General features: G+C 49.0%; 1 protein-coding gene across 3 annotated transcripts in view; it reads left to right on the forward strand.

Annotated features, from left to right (window-relative positions):
* map3k1 (mitogen-activated protein kinase kinase kinase 1, E3 ubiquitin protein ligase) overlaps positions 1 to 18887 on the forward strand; it is a gene marked incomplete at its 5' end in the record, with an annotated part of 57933 nt that extends 39046 nt beyond the window's left edge. For all 3 annotated transcript variants that reach the window (XM_084160526.1, XM_084160527.1, XM_084160525.1), the window contains 13 exons: positions 2692 to 2773; positions 5438 to 5609; positions 5804 to 6058; positions 8827 to 8948; positions 9557 to 9648; positions 9872 to 10064; positions 10614 to 12027; positions 12689 to 12841; positions 14411 to 14573; positions 16465 to 16596; positions 17047 to 17189; positions 18200 to 18331; positions 18691 to 18887. In XM_084160526.1, the coding sequence (XP_084016652.1) occupies positions 2692 to 2773; positions 5438 to 5609; positions 5804 to 6058; positions 8827 to 8948; positions 9557 to 9648; positions 9872 to 10064; positions 10614 to 12027; positions 12689 to 12841; positions 14411 to 14573; positions 16465 to 16596; positions 17047 to 17189; positions 18200 to 18331; positions 18691 to 18840 (3203 nt within the window). In that variant the 3' untranslated portion in view covers positions 18841 to 18887. The remainder of the gene's footprint in view (positions 1 to 2691; positions 2774 to 5437; positions 5610 to 5803; positions 6059 to 8826; positions 8949 to 9556; positions 9649 to 9871; positions 10065 to 10613; positions 12028 to 12688; positions 12842 to 14410; positions 14574 to 16464; positions 16597 to 17046; positions 17190 to 18199; positions 18332 to 18690) is intronic.
* Between the last annotated feature and the right edge of the window lie 1456 nt (positions 18888 to 20343).

The raw sequence follows: 20343 nt of genomic DNA on the forward strand, positions 1-20343 counted from the left end.
CATAAGTTCAACTCATTTCAACTTTTGACGCATGTACAGTGTGATATAAGCCTAGGTGAGCTGTGACATTGTCAAAATTGTTTTACCCCAGTAACACTTAGGGTTAGTTCGTAGGGCAGGTGTATTCAAATCTTACCCTACGAGGTCCTGAGTACTGCTGGTTTTCTGTTCTACCAGATAATGAATTGCACTCACCTGGTGTCCCAGGTCTAAATCGGTCCCTGATCAGAGAGGAAGAATACATTTTTAAAAAGCAGTTAAACTGGCATCGAGGTCCAGATTTGAATTTGAGAGGCATATGGTATTCTGCTGTAGTTGCTTTTAAGAACGTTATGGTATTCTGCTGTAGTTGCTTTTAGGAATGTTATGGTATTCTGCTGTAGTTGCTTTTAGGAACGTTATGCACAGGTACAGTGAGGGAATAAAGTATTTGATCCCCTGCTGATTTTTGCCCACTGACAAAGACATGATCAGTCTATAATGTTAATGGTAGGTTTATTTGAACAGTGAGAGACAGAATAACAACAAAAAAATCCAGAAAAACACATGTCAAAAATGTTATAAATTGATTTGCATTTTAATGAGGGAAATAAGTATTTGACCCCTCTGCAAAACATGACTTAGTACTTGGTGGCAAAACCCTTGTTGGCAATCACAGAGGTCAGACGTTTCTTGTAGTTGGCCACCAGGTTTGCACACATCTCAGGAGGGATTTTGTCCCACTCCTCTTTGCAGATCTTCTCCAAGTCATTAAGGTTTCGAGGCTGACGTTTGGCAACTCGAACCTTAAGCTCCCTCCACAGATTTTCTATGGGATTAAGATCTGGAGACTGGCTAGGCCACTCCAGGACCTTAATGTGCTTCTTCTTGAGCCACTCCTTTGTTGCCTTGGCCGTGTGTTTTGGGTCATTGTCATGCTGGAATAACCATCCACGACCCATTTTCAATGCCCTAGCTGAGGGAAGGAGGTTCTCACCCAAGATTTGACGGTACATGGCCCCGTCCATCGTCCCTTTGATGCGGTGAAGTTGGCCTGTCCCCTTAGCAGAAAAACACCCCCAAATCATAATGTTTCCACCTCCATGTTTGACGGTGGGGATGGTGTTCTTGGGGTCATAGGCAGCATTCCTCCTCCTCCAAACACGGCGAGTTGAGTTGATGCCAAAGAGCTCAATTTTGGTCTCATCTGACCACAACACTTTCACCCAGTTCTCCTCTGAGTCATTCAGATGTTCATTGGCAATCTTCAGACGGCCCTGTATATGTGCTTTCTTGAGCAGGGGGACCTTGCGGGCGCTGCAGGATTTCAGTACTTCACGACGTAGTGTGTTACCAATTGTTTTCTTGGTGACTATGGTCCCAGCTGCCTTGAGATCATTGACAAGATCCTCCCGTGTAGTTCTGGGCTGATTCCTCACCATTCTCACGATCATTGCAACTCCACGAGGTGAGATCTTGCATGGAGCCCCAGGCTGAGGGAGATTTACAGTTATTTTGTGTTTCTTCCATTTGCGAATAATCGCACCAACTGTTGTTGCCTTCTCACCAAGCTGCTTGGCGATGGTCTTGTAGCCCATTCCAGCCTTGTGTAGGTCTACAATCTTGTCCCTGACATCCTTGGAGAGCTCTTTGGTCTTGGCCATGGTGGAGAGTTTGGAATCTGATTGATTGATTGCTTCTGTGGACAGGTGTCTTTTATACAGGTAACAAGCTGAGATTAGGAGCACTCCCTTTAAGAGTGCTCCTAATCTCCGCTCGTTACCTGTATAAAAGACACCTGGGAGCCAGAAATCTTTCTGATTGAGAGGGGGTCAAATACTTATTTCCCTCATTAAAATGCAAATCAATTTATACAATTTTTTACATGTGTTTTTCTGGATTTTTTTGTTGTTATTCTGTCTCTCACTGTTCAAATAAACCTACCATTAAAATTATAGACTGATCGTTTCTTTGTCAGTGGGCAAACGTACAAAATAAGCAGGGGATCAAATACTTTTTTCCCTCACTGTATATCCATTATGGCGCTACCACTGTACGCAAACTACTTCAACTGGTGAAGAAAAGCACTGAGTGAAAACAAGACTTTCAGGTCCTCCTCACGGCTTCTACTCTGTGTATTTTAGAGTCATTTCACCGTATCAGCCACTCTCAAAATGCATGTATAATCACACCACACCTCATCAAACAGAGGCTGACTCTGTGAAGCGGGAATGATAATAGCCTTTAGCATTCCATATTGCCTTCCAAAGCGACCTCCCCTAACATCGACCGACTGACTGCATGAGACCTGGGTCTCTGTGGCCCGGCCTCAGACATGGACTCGTCTGACATTTAGTGACTCCATGCAGTCATCCATGAAGGTTTTATAGTCCAGCGAGCCTGACTGGCGACCGCACCACCACCCACCACTCCGCTTACTCCCATCCCATCACCCCTACACACACACACACACACACACACACACACACACACACACACACAGCCCCCTCGATAGAAGTCTGAAACGTTCGTGCCGAGGCTCTGGTCCTTCTCTTCTCTCTATAAACCAGTCTAATTGTTGCTCCATTTTATTGGAGCATTGACTTCCTTGACAGCCAGTCAGTGCATTGTCCTCTTTCTAAACTGGGGGGAGAGCTAATTCTGTTGGTCGGACTGTCCGTCTCTGTCTCTTTTTGTCTGTTTGTCTCGCAGGGGCTGAGGAATGCCGGCGGAACCATGAGACGCTCATCTGCCCCCTCTGTAGAGCCAAGTGGAAGTCCCATGATTTTTACAGGTAATTATAACGTGTGTTTGTGTGTGGGCTAGGAACTAGCAACTCCTGGAAAGACTCCTGGGATGGGGGGGAGGGGGATTGATTCGACAGCGCACCAGCTGGTATCTGGTATTGTTGTGTGAAAGACGGGGGAAGCGGCTTCACTATATTTGTGTCTGGGAGGAAAGGAAACACCTGCCTCGTCTGAGATGACAGAACAGCTGTGGAGCTTAACAAATCTCATGCGAGCTGAATGCAAGTTATGGTTAACTAACAGTTAGCTAACTATTGAATGGTTTATAAGCTGTTTATAAGCTCATAAAGTGTTATGGATTTAGACTAGAGCATATCGTGTGGAACTGCACAATGAATCTGTGATGGATTCATTGTAGGACGTCAGTGGCACACAGTAGCCCAGAGACAGGAAAGAGCCTTAAGTGTTTGCGGTGAGCTACGCTACAGTGCATTCGGAAAGTATTCAGACCTCTTGACTTTTTCCACATTTTGTTACGTTACAGCCTTATTCTAAAATGGATTAAATTGTTTTTTCCCCCTTCATCAAGCTACACACAATACCCCATAATGACAAAGCAAAAACTGGTTTTTAGAGAAATGTTTGCAAATTTATATAAAAAATAAATAATAATAATATTTACTTAAGTATTCAGACCCTTTACTCAGTACTTTATTGAAGCACCTTTGGCAGCGATTACATCCTTGAGTCTTCTTGGGTATGACGCTACGAGCTTGGCACACCTGTATTTGGGGAGTTTCTCCCATTCCTCTCTGCAGATCCTCACAAGCTCTGTCAGGTTGGATGGGGAGCGTCACTGCACAGCTATTTTCAGGTCTCTCCAGAGATGTCCGATCGGGTTCATGTCCGGGCTCTGGCTGGGCCACTCAAGGACATTCAGAGACTTGTTCCGAAGCCACTCCTGCGTTGTTTTGGCTGTGTGCTTAGGGTCGTTGTCCTGTTGGAAGGTGAACCTTCGCCCCAGTCTGAGGTCCTGAGCGTTCTGGAGCAGGTTTTCATTCATCAAGGATCTCTCTGTACTTTGCTCCATTCATCTTTCCCTCGATCCTGACTAGTATCCCAGTCCCTGCCGCTGAAAAACATCCCCACATCATGATGCTGCCACCACCATGCTTCACGATAGGGATGGTGCCAGGTTTCCTCCAGACGTGACGCTTGGCATTCAGGCCAAAGAGTTCAATCTTGGTTTCATCAGACCAGATAATCTTTTTTCTCATGGTCTGAGAGTCCTTTAGGTGCCTTTTGGCAAACTCCAAGCGTGCTGTCATGTGTCTTTTACTGAGGAGTGGCTTCCGTCTGGCCAATCTACCATAAAGGCCTGATTGGTGGAGTGCTGCAGAGATGGTTGTCCTTCTGGAAGGTTCTCCCATCTCCACAGAGGAACTCTGGAGCTCTGTCAGAGTGACCATCGGGTTCTTGGTCACCTCCCTGACCAAGGCCCATCTCCCCTGATTGCTGAGTTAAGAAAAAGGGAAGCGGTCTGAATACTTTCTGAATGCACTGTATATTAGGGTAGTCCACAAATGGCTAAAAGTGTGCCATAGCCATCACATTAGCATGTTAGTGGTGCGCTAGGCTATATCATGCTAGGCCAAACAGGGCTACGCTAACGCCAGAGCCATTCCACTTAAAGCCTTATAGAAGCCAACAACTGAGCCCAGGTTGGGAGTTCGGGAATGCCAGTGTCAACAGCCCCGCCGCAACCCCCACACATACATACACACACACACACACACACACACACACACACACCACCATTTGAGACCCCTTAGCTCTCAACCCTTACAGGCAACGGATGAAAGACACAGCTCACAAAAAACTACTCCTGGGATATGTAGCCAGCCACTGTAAAACATTATAGAACTAAAAACTATAGATATTTTAATGTTCTACACAATATGTTTATCTGAATGCTCTACTGCTGGATAATGTTACATACCCCTGAATGAGCCCGTGCCCTACCATAAGCCTCAATAACTAATTTGAACTTGAAGTGCCGTGTGTGGGTGGTGTGTGTGCGCGTGAGTATGCACACATATGTTAGTGTGCGTATGCGCGAGTATGCGCACCTGTGTTAGTGTGTGTGTGTGTACGTGTGTATGTAGGTTTGTCGTGAGCTGGATCCCCTCCACAGTGCGGTTATGTGAGCTAGACAGCCAGGCACCAGCCCTTGTTTTGTGCGTCTGCCTGGGAATGAAATGATAGCTGCCTACTAGTTGTTGTTTTCCCCCCCCTTAAGACATGAATACTGTCAGAAAGGATCTGTTACCCCCTCCGCCACCTCCTCGCTCTGAAATTGTACCCAGTTTGATTTTTTTTATTCTCGCAATTATGATGATGACCCGCCATGTCACGTGAACCTCGTGCCAATCCAACGGGAAGGAAAGAGTTTAGATTTTTCCGGTTTCAATCTTTTTTTCTCCCCCACCTCCCCCCATTGACAACTTCCCCCCCATTTAATTATATTCCGAAAGTATATTCCTGTATCCTGACCAAACCTGAATCAGCATATTCGTGACCATTATTGATTGTAATATCAATTGCTCAGAACTACAATTCAAACTTAGTCTAGCTACCTACCTACCACCACCATTTTGAGTCCCCCAAAAGTCGCTAAAAGCTCAGACTGACTTTGGCGTCTTTCTCGGCAGCCATGACCCCTCATCTGTCTCCATGGAGAATGCGGCGGCGGCGTCATCGTCCCACAGCGAAGGGGGTTCCAGAGGGGGGTCATCGTCCCAGGAGGGGGACTTCACACTGCCCCAATACGGGGTCCAGCAGATCCCACAGACCTACAAAGAACTGGCCGAGCCCTGGATAAAGGTGAGAGGGGTGGGAAGATATATATGTGGACCCTGGCTCAAATACATCTGTCTAATATTTTCAAATACTTGGTTTACCTTTTGAGCTTACATTTTTTGTGGGGACGATTCCAAATCCTTTGCATACCAAGAGGGGTTTATGTGTACTCGTGTCTATATCCGTTCAGACTCATTTACTGTCTGTGTCCTCCCAAGGTGTTTGGCATGGAGGTGGTGGGTTGCCTGTTCTCCAGGAACTGGAACATCAGGGAGATGGCCCTGCGGCGGCTGTCGCACGACGTCAGCGGTGCGCTCCTCCTGGCCAATGGCGAGCGCTCCTGCCCGGGGGCGGGGCTAGGGGCCGGGGTGGGCTGCGCTGAGGTGTCGGGTGAAGTGGTGGTGGAGTCGTGCTGTAGCGTCCTCTCCATGGTGTGTGCCGACCCCGTCTACAAAGTCTACGTGGCTGCGCTGGTGAGACTCTTTGACATTTAGATTTTAGTCATTTAGCAGATGGTCTTATCCAGAGCGACTTACAGTTAGTGCTTTCATCTTAAGATAGCTAGGTGGGACAACCACACATCACAGTCACAGCTGATAATTAAATAGTTATCAGCGAAGTCAGTGCTAGTAGAAAAGAGAAGTGCGAGTGATTTAGATGTTTCCCTTCTTTTCTTTAATAGGACTGTACCATACTCCATCTGTCAGGGAAAGCATTTTGGCCCCATAAAGTCTGAAGTCCTTAAACAACCCCTATCACAGCGGTTCCCAAACGTTTATCCTTCTATTCCAGGAATCACCATCACTTCAAAGACACTGTACTGTATAAAAAACAAATAAATAAAAACATGTATGCACTCACTAACTGTAAGTCGCTCTGGATAAGAGCGTCTGCTAAATGACTAAAATTAAAAAATGTAAATAGAGGGTCAAGTAACTTCAGCTCATTGCCATGAACCCAGTGCTGAACACATGAAATGTATTGTTATTGGTACTCAGGAATTGATTAGTTAGCGCTACCCGATCTCCGCTTTTACCCTTTGGCCTTTCTCCCACCCACCACATCTCTTGAATTGTCCTAAAGCCCATCTCAACAACAAGCTAGTCTGGCTAGTCCTAAAGCCCACCTCAACAACAAGCTAGCCTGGCTAGTCCTAAAGCCCACCTCAACAACAAGCTAGCCTGGCTAGTCCTAAAGCCCACCTCAACAACAAGCTAGCCTGGCTAGTCCTAAAGCCCACCTCAACAACAAGCTAGCCTGGCTAGTCCTAAAGCCCACCTCAACAACAAGCTAGCCTGGCTAGTCCTAAAGCATACCTCAACAACAAGCTAGCCTGGCTAGTCCTAAAGCATACCTCAACAACAAGCTAGCCTGGCTAGTCCTAAAGCCCATCTCAACAACAAGCTAGCCTGGCTAGTCCTAAAGACCACCTCAACAACAAGCTAGCCTGGCTAGTCCTAAAGCCCACCTCAACAACAAGCTAGCCTGGCTAGTCCTAAAGCCCACCTCAACAACAAGCTAGCCTGGCTAGTCCTAAAGCCCACCTCAACAACAAGCTAGTCTGGCTAGTCCTAAAGCCCACCTCAACAACAAGCTAGCCTGGCTAGTCCTAAAGCCCACCTCAACAACAAGCTAGCCTGGCTAGTCCTAAAGCCCACCTCAACAACAAGCTAGCCTGGCTAGTCCTAAAGCCCACCTCAACAACAAGCTAGCCTGGCTAGTCCTAAAGCCCACCTCAACAACAAGCTAGCCTGGCTAGTCCTAAAGCCCACCTCAACAACAAGCTAGCCTGGCTAGTCCTAAAGCCCACCTCAACAACAAGCTAACCTGGCTAGTCCTAAAGTCCACCTCAACAACAAGCTAGCCTGGCTAGTCCTAAAGCCCACCTCAACAACAAGCTAGCCTGGCTAGTCCTAAAGCCCACCTCAACAACAAGCTAGCCTGGCTAGTCCTAAAGCCCACCTCAACAACAAGCTAGCCTGGCTAGTCCTAAAGCCCACCTCAACAACAAGCTAACCTGGCTAGTCCTAAAGTCCACCTCAACAACAAGCTAGTCCTAAAGTCCACTTTAAATCCAGCAAGTCTCACCAAAGTCAAACCAGCAGGGATTCTCCAGGGACAGACTGAGCGTCTCTCTTTTTCACTCCTCCTAGCCTAATTTCTTCTACTTCGTCTCTTTGGAGAACAATATTTCTTAGTGGCTGTTTTAAAAAATGCAGACCCTCTGGGGAGCTCGACATTTCCCCCCGCGGCACTTTGCTTCAGCAGAGCTGCGGTTATGGAAAACAAAAAGGTTTCTGTCCTCTCTGGGGGCTTTCCAGCGTGTTTAGCAGCAGACAGACTTTTGGCGTCTGCTGTATTCTTCTATCAAGACAAAGCAGGAGATGGTGGTGATGGCGGGAGTGGACTAAAAATACCATGGGCTCCACCAGAGTTGGAAGAGTGGGCCAGATTGACTTAAATCGCTGTTGTGAAAAAGGCTCTACTTTGTTTGAGGCTGCCTTGGAAAGTGTGCTCGGATCGCGGGCAAAGTCGTTAGCTACGTGCCTGGGACCTTGAAACGAGTGAAAGTGCCAGTTTCAATAACTCTGATGTTTTTGGGGCTCCTCTTTTCTTAACTTTTCATAGCATGTGACATGGCTTCCCCATTGGAAGTTGTTTGTTTTGCCGAAACGCTTGTTTATTGATACGATCTGTCTCCTAAGAGTAGAATAGACTGTGGAGTATGTAGTAATGTAGAGGGAGAGTGTGTGTGTGTGTGTGTGTGTATGTAGTGCTGTGTTTGTGAGTGAGTGGGATGAGGTGGTTGGAGGAAGGAGTAGCCTTGTCTGCCTGGTAGAGGGAGGGAGTGAGAGAGCGAGGGAGAGAACTCTGAGTCTATCCGTCTCTGGGCAGCGTTCCAATGCAACACTCTATCAGTCACCACTCCCCACACCCCTTCTCTCTCTCTCTGGGAGTAAGGGTCAGGCTGCACTGCCTGTAACCCAGCACCTCTACCCCTCTCCTGGGGGGGAACACCACCAAGTCTCCTCCACCTTCAGCCGAGGCCAAAGAGGCCTCTCTAATGGCCTTGTGGTCAGACCCAGGTGGCCATATTCTCACAGGAATAGACGGGGTCGTAACTCAACTGGGTCAAACGTGCAATTTCCCCAACCGCCTGACCAGTGTTACATTAGGGTTCCGAGAGGTCTTGTGTTCCTCATTCATTTTTCTTTACGCAACTTGCCGTCCCTTGTTATAGAAAACCTTGCGGGCCATGCTGGTGTACACGCCCTGCCACTCCGTGTCTGAACGCTCACGCCTGCAGCAGCTGCTCCGGCCCGTGGTGGAGACCATCCTGGTCAAATGTGCCGACGCCAACAGGTAAACTCAGTCTCAAACTACAGAGTGGGATAGATATGGGAGCCTGTCAGTGGCTGACTGCAACTGCTTGTAGCTAGTGCCCTCAGGTGGAGAACACAAAACATGACATGCACTTGTTAGGTTTCGCCCAGTATGATCAGTGGTGAGTTCTGTCAGGGATATTCAAATCTGAGCCTGGAGGTCCGGAGTACTGCTGGTTTGCTGTTCTACCTGATAAGTAATTGCACCCACCTGGTGTCTCAGGTCTAAATCAGTCCTTGATTAGAGGGGAACAATGTAAATCAGCAGTGGAACTGGCTTCGAGGTCCAGATATGAATTTCCCTGATATACTGTATATCTCCAAGAACTGACTCAAATATGGGCACCTTTACTGTTAGTCAACAGATTACATGACTCCTGTCTCATTTTAGTAGGTTTACATTGCACACTGGTTAACCCAGAACTAAAATGTTGCTTAATTTGGTCAGATATCTTTCCGTAGTCTGTCCACGAGATCACACACTGTATAACAGTATGACAGTGTGAATGACTGCCATTAGCAGTCTAGCATGGACATGAATTCATTCTGAGTGTCGTTTTTCTTTTGTCGTTTCTGTGTGGTGTCCAGTCGTACCAGCCAGCTGTCGGTGTCCACACTGCTGGAGCTGTGTAAAGGCCAGCTTGGAGAGCTGGCCGTAGGCAGAGAGATCCTCAAAGCAGGTAAGAACTACAAATCCCATGCAGCCCCTCTGGGGTTTCAGCTGAAATGTAGTCCTCTCCCCATGTCACATACACTCACCAGAATTGATGTATGCGACTTGTTTTTTTTCCTTCTCAACAACAGTAAATGTGCCACTCCATTTCCATCTGACCATTAATGCCTAGGTTCTCGACATCCATCTGACTACTCACTGTAAGCGTCTCTCCCTATCATCTCTCTCAGGGTCCATCGGTATTGGCGGGGTGGACTATGTCCTGAACTGCATCCTGGGGCCTCAGACGGAGGCCAATAACTGGCAGGCCCTGCTGGGCCGTCTGTGTCTGATTGACAGGCTCCTGCTGGAGTTCCCCGCTGAGTTCTACCCCCACATCGTCTCTGGAGGGGACTGGCACCAGTCTCAGACCCTGGGGGAGAGGTACGCAATCTTATAGTCTTATAGCGTTGTTCTTGTATAGCCTGATTCACCTAGCTGCTGACTCCCTGGGAGAGGTGGAGGAGTGCCAGAGGGATGAGTGTTGTGCCTAGTGATATTTCCTGACTTCGTAATTTGGATCTTGTAGTCACGTAGCCTTGAGTTGGTGACCTTGTCCTGGTATAGGCTCAATCACCTAGACAAAGTCTGAGTGCGTAGCCTTGGACACATAGCCTTGGCCTGGCCCATTACTCTGAATGCTTGTTAAGTTCATTGTAAGGCTCCTAATGTGCTATTATGGATTCTTTGGGCATTGCTATTAATAAACACTACAAACTTTATTAGAAATGGTGTCCTGATTTGTAGCTTGTTAATCAGTAGTTTGTTCTGTTTTTAATGTTGATGACATTTTGGTCTGGATAACACTTCCTTGAATCATATATTTCTATCTCACACAGTTATTTTATTGCAAAACATGGTGTACTATAGGGAACAGGGAGTCATTTGAGAGCCGCAGCCTTTTAAGTTGTCCTTCTCTTTCCCTCTCTGCAGGTATCAGAAGCTGCTCCCCCTGCTGAGCTTCTCGCTGCAGTCCATCGACAACTCCCACTCTATGGTGGGCAAGCTGTCTCGTCGCGTGTTCCTGAGTGCCGCGCGCATGGTGGCCCGCGTGCCGCACGTCTTCGTCAAGCTCCTGGACATGCTGAGCGTCACCAGCTCCACACACTACGCCCGCATGCGCCGCCGCCTGCTCGCCATCGCCGAGGAGATGGACATCCTGGACGCCATCAACCTGGGCCTGGAGAGCATGGAGCACAGCGCCAGCGAGGCGCACCAACGGGCCAGCGCCGCCTTCCTGGAGCCCTCCGCACCTCAGAACTCACCCAATGTGACCGAGAGCAACACCCCGACGCATACGGTCCAGATGACCAGCGGGAAGGTAGGGAGAGGTTGCTCCAGTAATGTGGGATTGAGTCCTGAGGATATAAGTGAGAGGTTAGCGGCCATCTCCACTAGCGCTGGGCGTCCCAATATGGCCGCTTCCGCATGTGGCGGGGCCCCGGCCGAGCACCCAAAGCCCCCCGTTCAGGCGCGTAACCGCCCCCTCAGCCAGTGCCTGAACTCCCCGTCTTCCAGCCTAGCCCCCAGCCTCCCCTCACCCTCTGCCTCCCACCCTCCCCCCTCCTTCCCGGGCCCTGACAGCAGTCCCAAACCCCGGCCCCAGAGCTTCGTCCCCAGCAAGCTAGCGTCAACCGCCCCCTCCTCTGCTTCCTCCTGCTCTCCAGGCGCCCAGCGCAGGTTCCCCCAGCAGAAGCCCTTCAGCAACAAGGACCCAGAGAAGCAGCTCCCCTCCCCCTGTTTCACCCAGGCCCGACCCCTCCCCTCCAGTCAGATCCACAGACCAAAGCCCTCCCGACCCACCCCCTCCGAGGGGGCCAAGGCCGTCTGCACCTCGCCCACCCCAAGAGCCTCCAAGACTGGCATGAAGCTGGACCTCCAGGGGGAATCGACCAGCCTCTCCACCAGCGCCTCCGGAGGTGAAGTCCCCTCCAAAGGGGGCCACATGGGGGGAGCCACCACCCTCATCAGCAGCGAGGACAGCTGCTTCACCCCTGTGGAAGAGAAGTTCCGCGGACTGGACGCCTCTGCTGAGCTCAACTCCTCCATGGAAGACCTCCTGGAAGCCTCTATGCCGGCATCTGGCGACACCACCACCGTCACCTTCCAGTCGGAGGTGGCCGTGCTGTCGCCGGAGCGGGCTGGGGACGAGCCGGGAGGAGGGGGAGAGGTGAGGATGTACAGTGAGGACGTGACACAGCACCAGAAGTGCAAGGAGAAGATGGAGGCGGAGGAGGAGGCGGCGCTGGCCGTAGTCATGGCCATGTCAGAGTCGCAGGATGCGCTGCCCATCATCCCCCAGCTGCAGGTGGATAAAGACCAGGACGTCATCATCATCCAAGCAGATGTGAGTCAATGTGCACCTTCTGGAACATATGTCCCTACAAGGCTTTAGACTACACCTCAGTGTTCCCTTAACAAAAGGGCAGTTTCCCAGACACAGATTAAGCCTTGTGATTCTCCATTGAGCTTGCTTTATAGGCCAGGACTAGGCTTAATATGTGCCCAGGAAACAGCCCCAGTAACTGGCAGAATAACTAACAGGTAAGTAGAGAACATTGTCACACCCAAGGTCAGAGAATACATGGAAATAATCATTCCATTCATATCAACCCGCCAATGTTGACTGAAGCCCTAAATCTAACCCACAGCATGCATGTGTATAGGCCTAGTGTGTGTGTGTATAACTAACACACACACACACACACACACACACACACACTACAGGTACTAGGTACTGTACACATGCATGCTGTGGGAAGCTTACCACTTTGTTGTTGCTCCTAGACATTTCCACTTCACAATAACAGCACGTACAGTTGATCGGGGCCGCTCTAGCAGGGCAGAAATTTGACGAACTGACTTGTTGGAAAGGTGGCATCCTATGACGGTGACACGTTGAAAGTCACTGAGCTCTTCAGTAAGGCTATTCTACTGCCAATGTTTGTCAGTGGAGATTGCATGGCTGTGTGCTCGATATATGATGTCATCATCCCATGCTTCCCCAGACTCCAGAGACTCTGCCTGGCCATACCAAAGCCAAGCAGCCCTACAGGGAGGGCCAGGAGTGGCTGAAGGGCCAGCAGATCGGCCTGGGGGCCTTCTCCTCCTGCTACCAGGCCCAGGACGTGGGCACCGGCACCCTGATGGCCGTCAAACAGGTGAGAAGAGGAGACAGACTCATGGCAATCACAGATGTCTGCCCTGATTCCCCTATGCTGAATTCCAAACAATTATGACGTCAGAGAAATAGATGGGTATAAGCAGTGTAAAAATGTGTCCTAGCCATCAGAGGGCAAGGAGGAGCTCTTACCTATTCAATTCTATCCGATCTACAGGAGTGTCTAGGGATTAAGGGCTAGGTTTTGTTTCTAGGTGGGGCCTATGGGTCGCTTGTGTCCCCCCAGGAAGTGGCTTGTGTCCCCTGGTGCAGAAACTCTGGGGATTCCATGTCAGAGTTGTGACTTAATTTTTGCTAGTGACATCAAACTGAGATGTTGCCCTTAAAGAGAATGTTCAGCTCTCTCTTCCCCTAATAACCATGGGTGTGTGTGCATGTCCTCCCCGCTTATAGAAGAGAATGTTCAGCTCTCTCTTCCCCTAATAACCATGGGTGTGTGTGCATGTCCTCCCCGCTTATAGAAGAGAATGTTCAGCTCTCTCTTCCCCTAATAACCATGGGTGTGTGTGCATGTCCTCCCCGCTTATAGGAGAGAATGTTCAGCTCTCTCTTCCCCTAATAACCATGGGTGTGTGTACATGTCCTCCCCGCTTATAGAAGAGAATGTTCAGCTCTCTCTTCCCCTAATAACCATGGGTGTGTGTACATGTCCTCCCCGCTTATAGAAGAGAATGTTCAGCTCTCTCTTCCCCTAATAACCATGGGTGTGTGTGCATGTCCTCCCCGCTTATAGAAGAGAATGTTCAGCTCTCTCTTCCCCTAATAACCATGGGTGTGTGTACATGTCCTCCCCGCTTATAGGAGAGAATGTTCAGCTCTCTCTTCCCCTAATAACCATGGGTGTGTGTACATGTCCTCCCCGCTTATAGAAGAGAATGTTCAGCTCTCTCTTCCCCTAATAACCATGGGTGTGTGTGCATGTCCTCCCCGCTTATAGAAGAGAATGTTCAGCTCTCTCTTCCCCTAATAACCATGGGTGTGTGTACATGTCCTCCCCGCTTATAGAAGAGAATGTTCAGCTCTCTCTTCCCCTAATAACCATGGGTGTGTGTACATGTCCTCCCCGCTTATAGAAGAGAATGTTCAGCTCTCTCTTCCCCTAATAACCATGGGTGTGTGTACATGTTCTCCCCGCTTATAGGAGAGAATGTTCAGCTCTCTCTTCCCCTAATAACCATGGGTGTGTGTACATGTTCTCCCCGCTTATAGAAGAGAATGTTCAGCTCTCTCTTCCCCTAATAACCATGGGTGTGTGTGCATGTCCTCCCCGCTTATAGAAGAGAATGTTCAGCTCTCTCTTCCCCTAATAACCATGGGTGTGTGTGCATGTCCTCCCCGCTTATAGAAGAGAATGTTCAGCTCTCTCTTCCCCTAATAACCATGGGTGTGTGTACATGTCCTCCCCGCTTATAGAAGAGAATGTTCAGCTCTCTCTTCCCCTAATAACCATGGGTGTGTGTACATGTCCTCCCCGCTTATAGGAGAGAATGTTCAGCTCTCTCTTCCCCTAATAACCATGGGTGTGTGTGCATGTCCTCCCCGCTTATAGGTGACCTACGTCAGGAACACGTCGTCGGAGCAAGAGGAGGTGGTGACTGCTCTGAGGGAGGAGATCCGGATGATGGCCCATCTCAACCACCCCAACATCATCCGTATGCTGGGGGCCACCTGCGAGAAGAGCAACTACAACTTGATGGTGGAGTGGATGGCAGGTAAGGACCTCCGATGATGATGACACATCCCCCTTGAAATTGACTTTTTGAAGTTTTTTTTTGTGTCCTGCTTTCCTCATTAGTTCATTTCAAATCAATCCAATTTGATTTAGTTGATTAATATAAACGAAATTTGATACATTTTCGTTTTCTTGCTTTTTGTCTTCGTGACGTGATTATTCATTATTTATTTTGTATTTATTCAACTTTTCAGAATTGGGTGCATAAGATAGTATTAATTGAACCTTTAATGAGTGATGAATATGGAATGAATATGTATCAACAGTATTAACTTCATGTATGTAAATAAGAAATGTCCTGTCTAACCAGAAGTTGAACTTCATAGTAGATAGAGTACATTTTGACCCCATCCCTACTATAAAGCATTGGGTTTACCATTAATAGAATAAAAATGAATTATATTTCATGGGTTGATCCTCTCTGTTGTGTCCAGGTGGCAGTGTCCCATCTCCTGAACAGTCCTCTCTGTTGTGTCCAGGTGGCAGTGTCCCATCTCCTGAACAGTCCTCTCTCTGTTGTGTCCAGGTGGCAGTGTCCCATCTCCTGAACAGTCCTCTCTGTTGTGTCCAGGTGGCAGTGTGTCCCATCTCCTGAACAGTCCTCTCTGTTGTGTCCAGGTGGCAGTGTGTCCCATCTCCTGAACAGTCCTCTCTCTGTTGTGTCCAGGTGGCAGTGTGTCCCATCTCCTGAACAGTCCTCTCTGTTGTGTCCAGGTGGCAGTGTGTCCCATCTCCTAAACAGTCCTCTCTGTTGTGTCCAGGTGGCAGTGTCCCATCTCCTGAACAGTCCTCTCTCTGTTGTGTCCAGGTGGCAGTGTCCCATCTCCTGAACAGTCCTCTCTGTTGTGTCCAGGTGGCAGTGTCCCATCTCCTGAACAGTCCTCTCTGTTGTGTCCAGGTGGCAGTGTGTCCCATCTCCTGAACAGTCCTCTCTGTTGTGTCCTGGTGGCAGTGTCCCATCTCCTGAACAGTCCTCTCTGTTGTGTCCAGGTGGCAGTGTCCCATCTCCTGAACAGTCCTCTCTGTTGTGTCCAGGTGGCAGTGTGTCCCATCTCCTGAACAGTCCTCTCTGTTGTGTCCAGGTGGCAGTGTCCCATCTCCTGAACAGTCCTCTCTGTTGTGTCCAGGTGGCAGTGTGTCCCATCTCCTGAACAGTCCTCTCTGTTGTGTCCAGGTGGCAGTGTGTCCCATCTCCTGAACAGTCCTCTCTGTTGTGTCCAGGTGGCAGTGTGTCCCATCTCCTGAACAGTCCTCTCTGTTGTGTCCAGGTGGCAGTGTGTCCCATCTCCTGAACAGTCCTCTCTGTTGTGTCCAGGTGGCAGTGTGTCCCATCTCCTGAACAGTCCTCTCTCTGTTGTCCAGGTGGCAGTGTGTCCCATCTCCTGAACAGTCCTCTCTGTTGTGTCCAGGTGGCAGTGTCCCATCTCCTGAACAGTCCTCTCTGTTGTGTCCAGGTGGCAGTGTGTCCCATCTCCTGAACAGTCCTCTCTGTTGTGTCCAGGTGGCAGTGTGTCCCATCTCCTGAACAGTCCTCTCTGTTGTGTCCAGGTGGCAGTGTCCCATCTCCTGAACAGTCCTCTCTGTTGTGTCCAGGTGGCAGTGTCCCATCTCCTGAACAGTCCTCTCTGTTGTGTCCAGGTGGCAGTGTGTCCCATCTCCTGAACAGTCCTCTCTGTTGTGTCCAGGTGGCAGTGTGTCCCATCTCCTGAACAGTCCTCTCTGTTGTGTCCAGGTGGCAGTGTCCCATCTCCTGAACAGTCCTCTCTCTGTTGTGTCCAGGTGGCAGTGTCCCATCTCCTGAACAGTCCTCTCTGTTGTGTCCAGGTGGCAGTGTGTCCCATCTCCTGAACAGTCCTCTCTGTTGTGTCCAGGTGGCAGTGTGTCCCATCTCCTGAACAAGTATGGGGCCTTCAAGGAGGCTGTGATTATCAACTACACGGAGCAGCTGCTCCGAGGCCTGGCCTACCTCCATGAGAACCAGATCATCCACAGAGACATCAAAGGTGAGGGCACACACATTCACACCCTCCAGCGCACAGGAAATCCCTGCTGCTATTGTGTTGCCTGTCACAGGGCTAAAGATGGAGGATGGGGGATGGTGGGCCCTCAGGTCACACACAGACTCATTCCATGTGTTTCAACTTTTAGCTTTGGGGCGGAACTTTGGAGACTATGAGTGGTAACTAACTGCTACTGCACTAATTATAAGTCTCTCTGCAGAAGAGCGTCTGCTAAATGACTAAAATATAATGTCAAATGTAATGTCATATGTAGTGTTAAAATGATCAACTATAATAAAGGCTTGCGATTTGTACTGGACAGGTCAGGAATAACTCTGGTAACTAGAGACTAACTACTGGATGACTAGTCAGAACACACCTCACCCTACCTCTCCTGTTATGGCATACAATAACTCACCCTCTCTCCCCCTCTCTCCCCCCTCTCTCCCCCAGGTGCCAACCTGCTGATTGACAGCACAGGTCAGAGGCTGAGGATAGCTGACTTTGGGGCTGCAGCAAGACTGGCCTCCAAGGGCACCGGAGCAGGGGAGTTCCAGGGCCAACTCCTGGGAACCATTGCCTTCATGGCCCCGGAGGTATGCACGGATGAAAGGGAGAGAGAGTAAATCTGCGTTAGAATTAGCATTCTGTTTCCGGCCTTTATAGTGCACTCCTTTTGACTGGAGCCGTAGTGCATTTCAGACACAGCCTGACACACACACTGCGTACAAGTGATGGCTGGCATAAAGCTTGCGAGCATAAAACTAGTAAATTCCGCCACTTAAACCACTGCCCTAAGATCAAAACCCCCCCCAATCCTCTGTATCCTCTTTGTGGCTCTGAAAGAGGAAGAAGTAGAGGCCGAAGCATTAGCCTTCTGTGGGGGCTGTTTGTTTTGAAGAGGCCCCTGATCATGCTGTGGGAGGCCTGGGCAGTTGAACTCTCTCCTAATTAAACAAGGTTTTGGGAGCCACAACAATAACAAGACATTAAGGGGTCGGCCTCCATTGTGGGGCCCTCTCTTTCAAAAGGGATTAAAATGCTCTTTCATTTGGGAGTTACTGAGAAATCTAAATCCACTTTAGTTCAGTTCCGCAGCGAACACGTGACTCTGAATGGCCCGCATAATGGCGGCTGGGTTTCACCGCTGAAAAAAAGCTTTGTCGGAAGCCAACAACATTTTAAATGGCCTTCCCCAAACGTATGAAAGCAAGATTTGGCCTGGGAATGAATTGAAGCCATAGTCATGTGACAAAGAATGTAGAAACAGGGAAACTAAATAGACCCAACAAAACATAATGGCCGCCTATGGGAGGCTCCGTAATACATTTCACTCCTTGGCCGAGTCACATCCTTTGGTTTGACGTTATGTGTCCATCCACCAAAAAGTAATCTGCCACTCCTCAACAACAACACAGAGTCAAGTGCTGTAAAACAATGGCTGGCCATTTCTGTCCTTTTTATGCTGCTACATGCAAATGATAGACTATGAATGGAGTAGAGTTAAGTGTGTGTGTGTGTGCGTGCAGTAAAGGCTTAAATTCAATAAAACGTCTTGCAGTTGTCCATTTATGTTGCTACCTTTTGCGTACGGTTGACTCTGTAGGTGCTGCGCGGACAGCAGTACGGCCGGAGCTGTGACGTGTGGAGTGTGGGCTGTGCCATCATCGAGATGTCGTGTGCCAAGCCCCCCTGGAACGCTGAGAAACACTCCAACCACCTCGCTCTCATATTCAAGGTACCGTCAATACAAGTACAGCCTCAAAGTTAGGATTTTAAGGAAACCATGTCCATTCAGTTAGATATGTGATCAATGCGTCTTCACCACCAGAAATATCCTATACTTAGAAATTGTTATTGTTGCTCTTTAGCGTTATCATTTAAATGTGACCCACTAAAAACCACAGTCATTGTTTTACACCACTAAATGGAGCTGGCACAACGTTACTGTATAAGGTTTGATGTACACACGTATAGCTGTAAAATACATATACCTGAAAAAGCACCCTATTGGCCTTCCTGTTTCATCCAAAGACCTTGTGGTTGATTGGGTTTCTACAGTAGCATGACCTCACCCTCCCCTCCTCTCTCCCCCAGATTGCGAGTGCCACCACGGCGCCCTCCATCCCTCCACAACTGACCCCGGGCCTGAGGGACGTCACCCTGCGCTGCCTGGAGCTGCAGCCTGCCGACCGGCCCCCCTCCAGGGAACTCCTCAAGCACCCTGTCTTCCGCCTCAACTGGTAGTCCCCTACCCTCCTCCCCCAGTCCCCTACAACCTCCCCCAGTCCCCAACCCTCCTCCCCCAGTCCCCAACATCCTCCCCCAGTCCCCAACATCCTCCCCCAGTCCCCAACATCCTCCCCCAGTCCCCAACATCCTCCCCCAGTTCCCTCCCCTCCTCCCCCAGTTCCCTACCCTCCTCCCCCAGTCCCCTACATCCTCCCCCAGTTCCCTCCCCTCCTCCCCCCAGTCCCCTACATCCTCCCCCAGTTCCCTCCCCTCCTCCCCCAGTCCCCTACCCTCCTCCCCCAGTCCCCAACAGCCTCCCCCAGTCCCCAACACCCTCCCCCAGTCCCCTACCCTCCCTATCCCATAGTGTCTACTACTGAAGGCCCAGCCAGCCAGCCTGCTTTTCTCTCCTTCTCCCACCGCTGCCAATCAGACCAGCCTCCCTAACACCAGACACCCCTCCATCCACCCCAGACCAGCCTCCCTAACCCCAGACCGCCCTCCATCCACCCCAGACTGCCCCCAGGCATGAGTGGAGGGCCTGGGATGGATGGGATACCTGGGTAATACCCTCCCGTTCCACTACTATGGCCTCAAACTGCTGTACCTTAGCACAAAATGCAAAAAGCGAGTCGCAAATGTTCTACTACAAAAACGGTGCTTACTTAGTTAAGAGTGCCATGTCGGTATACTGTAGTCTGTATTGCTCTGTTTTATCAAGCCTCTGTTCTGGTAAAGAAATGGTTCCTTCAGCACTTTGGTAGCCATTTTGCAATGGTTTCGAGAAGTTCTTCTTTCCATTTTAACCCCCGTGAGTCAACAAATAAGTCCTTAGAACTGCAAACTGGGGACGACGGAGTAAAATATGTTTTTTATCACTGTTATGTTGTAACGTCTGGTCATAAGTTTCAGACTCGGTTTTTGTTTTTAGAGTATCCTATGTGTAGAAGAAAGGCGTAATGAAGCAGTTTAATCGGTTGATTTTGTGCATAACTGCATTTCTACAAAGATGCCTTTAAGATGTGCATTTTACTGTTGGGCCATAAAGCTTAGTCGAATAATCATGAAGATTACTTAAGTATTTCAGGGAGCGGTGATATATCTAACAGAAACTTTGCTAGTTTGGCTAGCATAACGCTGAATGTGAACGCTTATGATGCCGGTATTGTCTCATGTTCTTTTGTTCTTTGGAAAGATCCCATGTATGAAGTTATGATTATATACATACATACATACATACATACACACACACACACACACACACACACACACACACACACACACACACACACACACACACACACACACACACACACACACGTGTGTGTGTGTGTGTATATACCTGTATATGTGTACATGTATACACACGTATATGTATACACATATGTATATATATATATGTATGTATGTATGTATGTATGTATGTTTCTTAGCTTTTTTGGGGTGTTGTTGTATATTCAAAGCTATCCTTAAGAGATTGAGACGTTTGTTGGGTATGGACGTAAGGTTTCAGAACAA

This window comes from Coregonus lavaretus (genome assembly GCF_964263955.1).
Source record: "Coregonus lavaretus genome assembly, chromosome: 4".
Taxonomy (NCBI): domain Eukaryota; kingdom Metazoa; phylum Chordata; class Actinopteri; order Salmoniformes; family Salmonidae; genus Coregonus; species Coregonus lavaretus.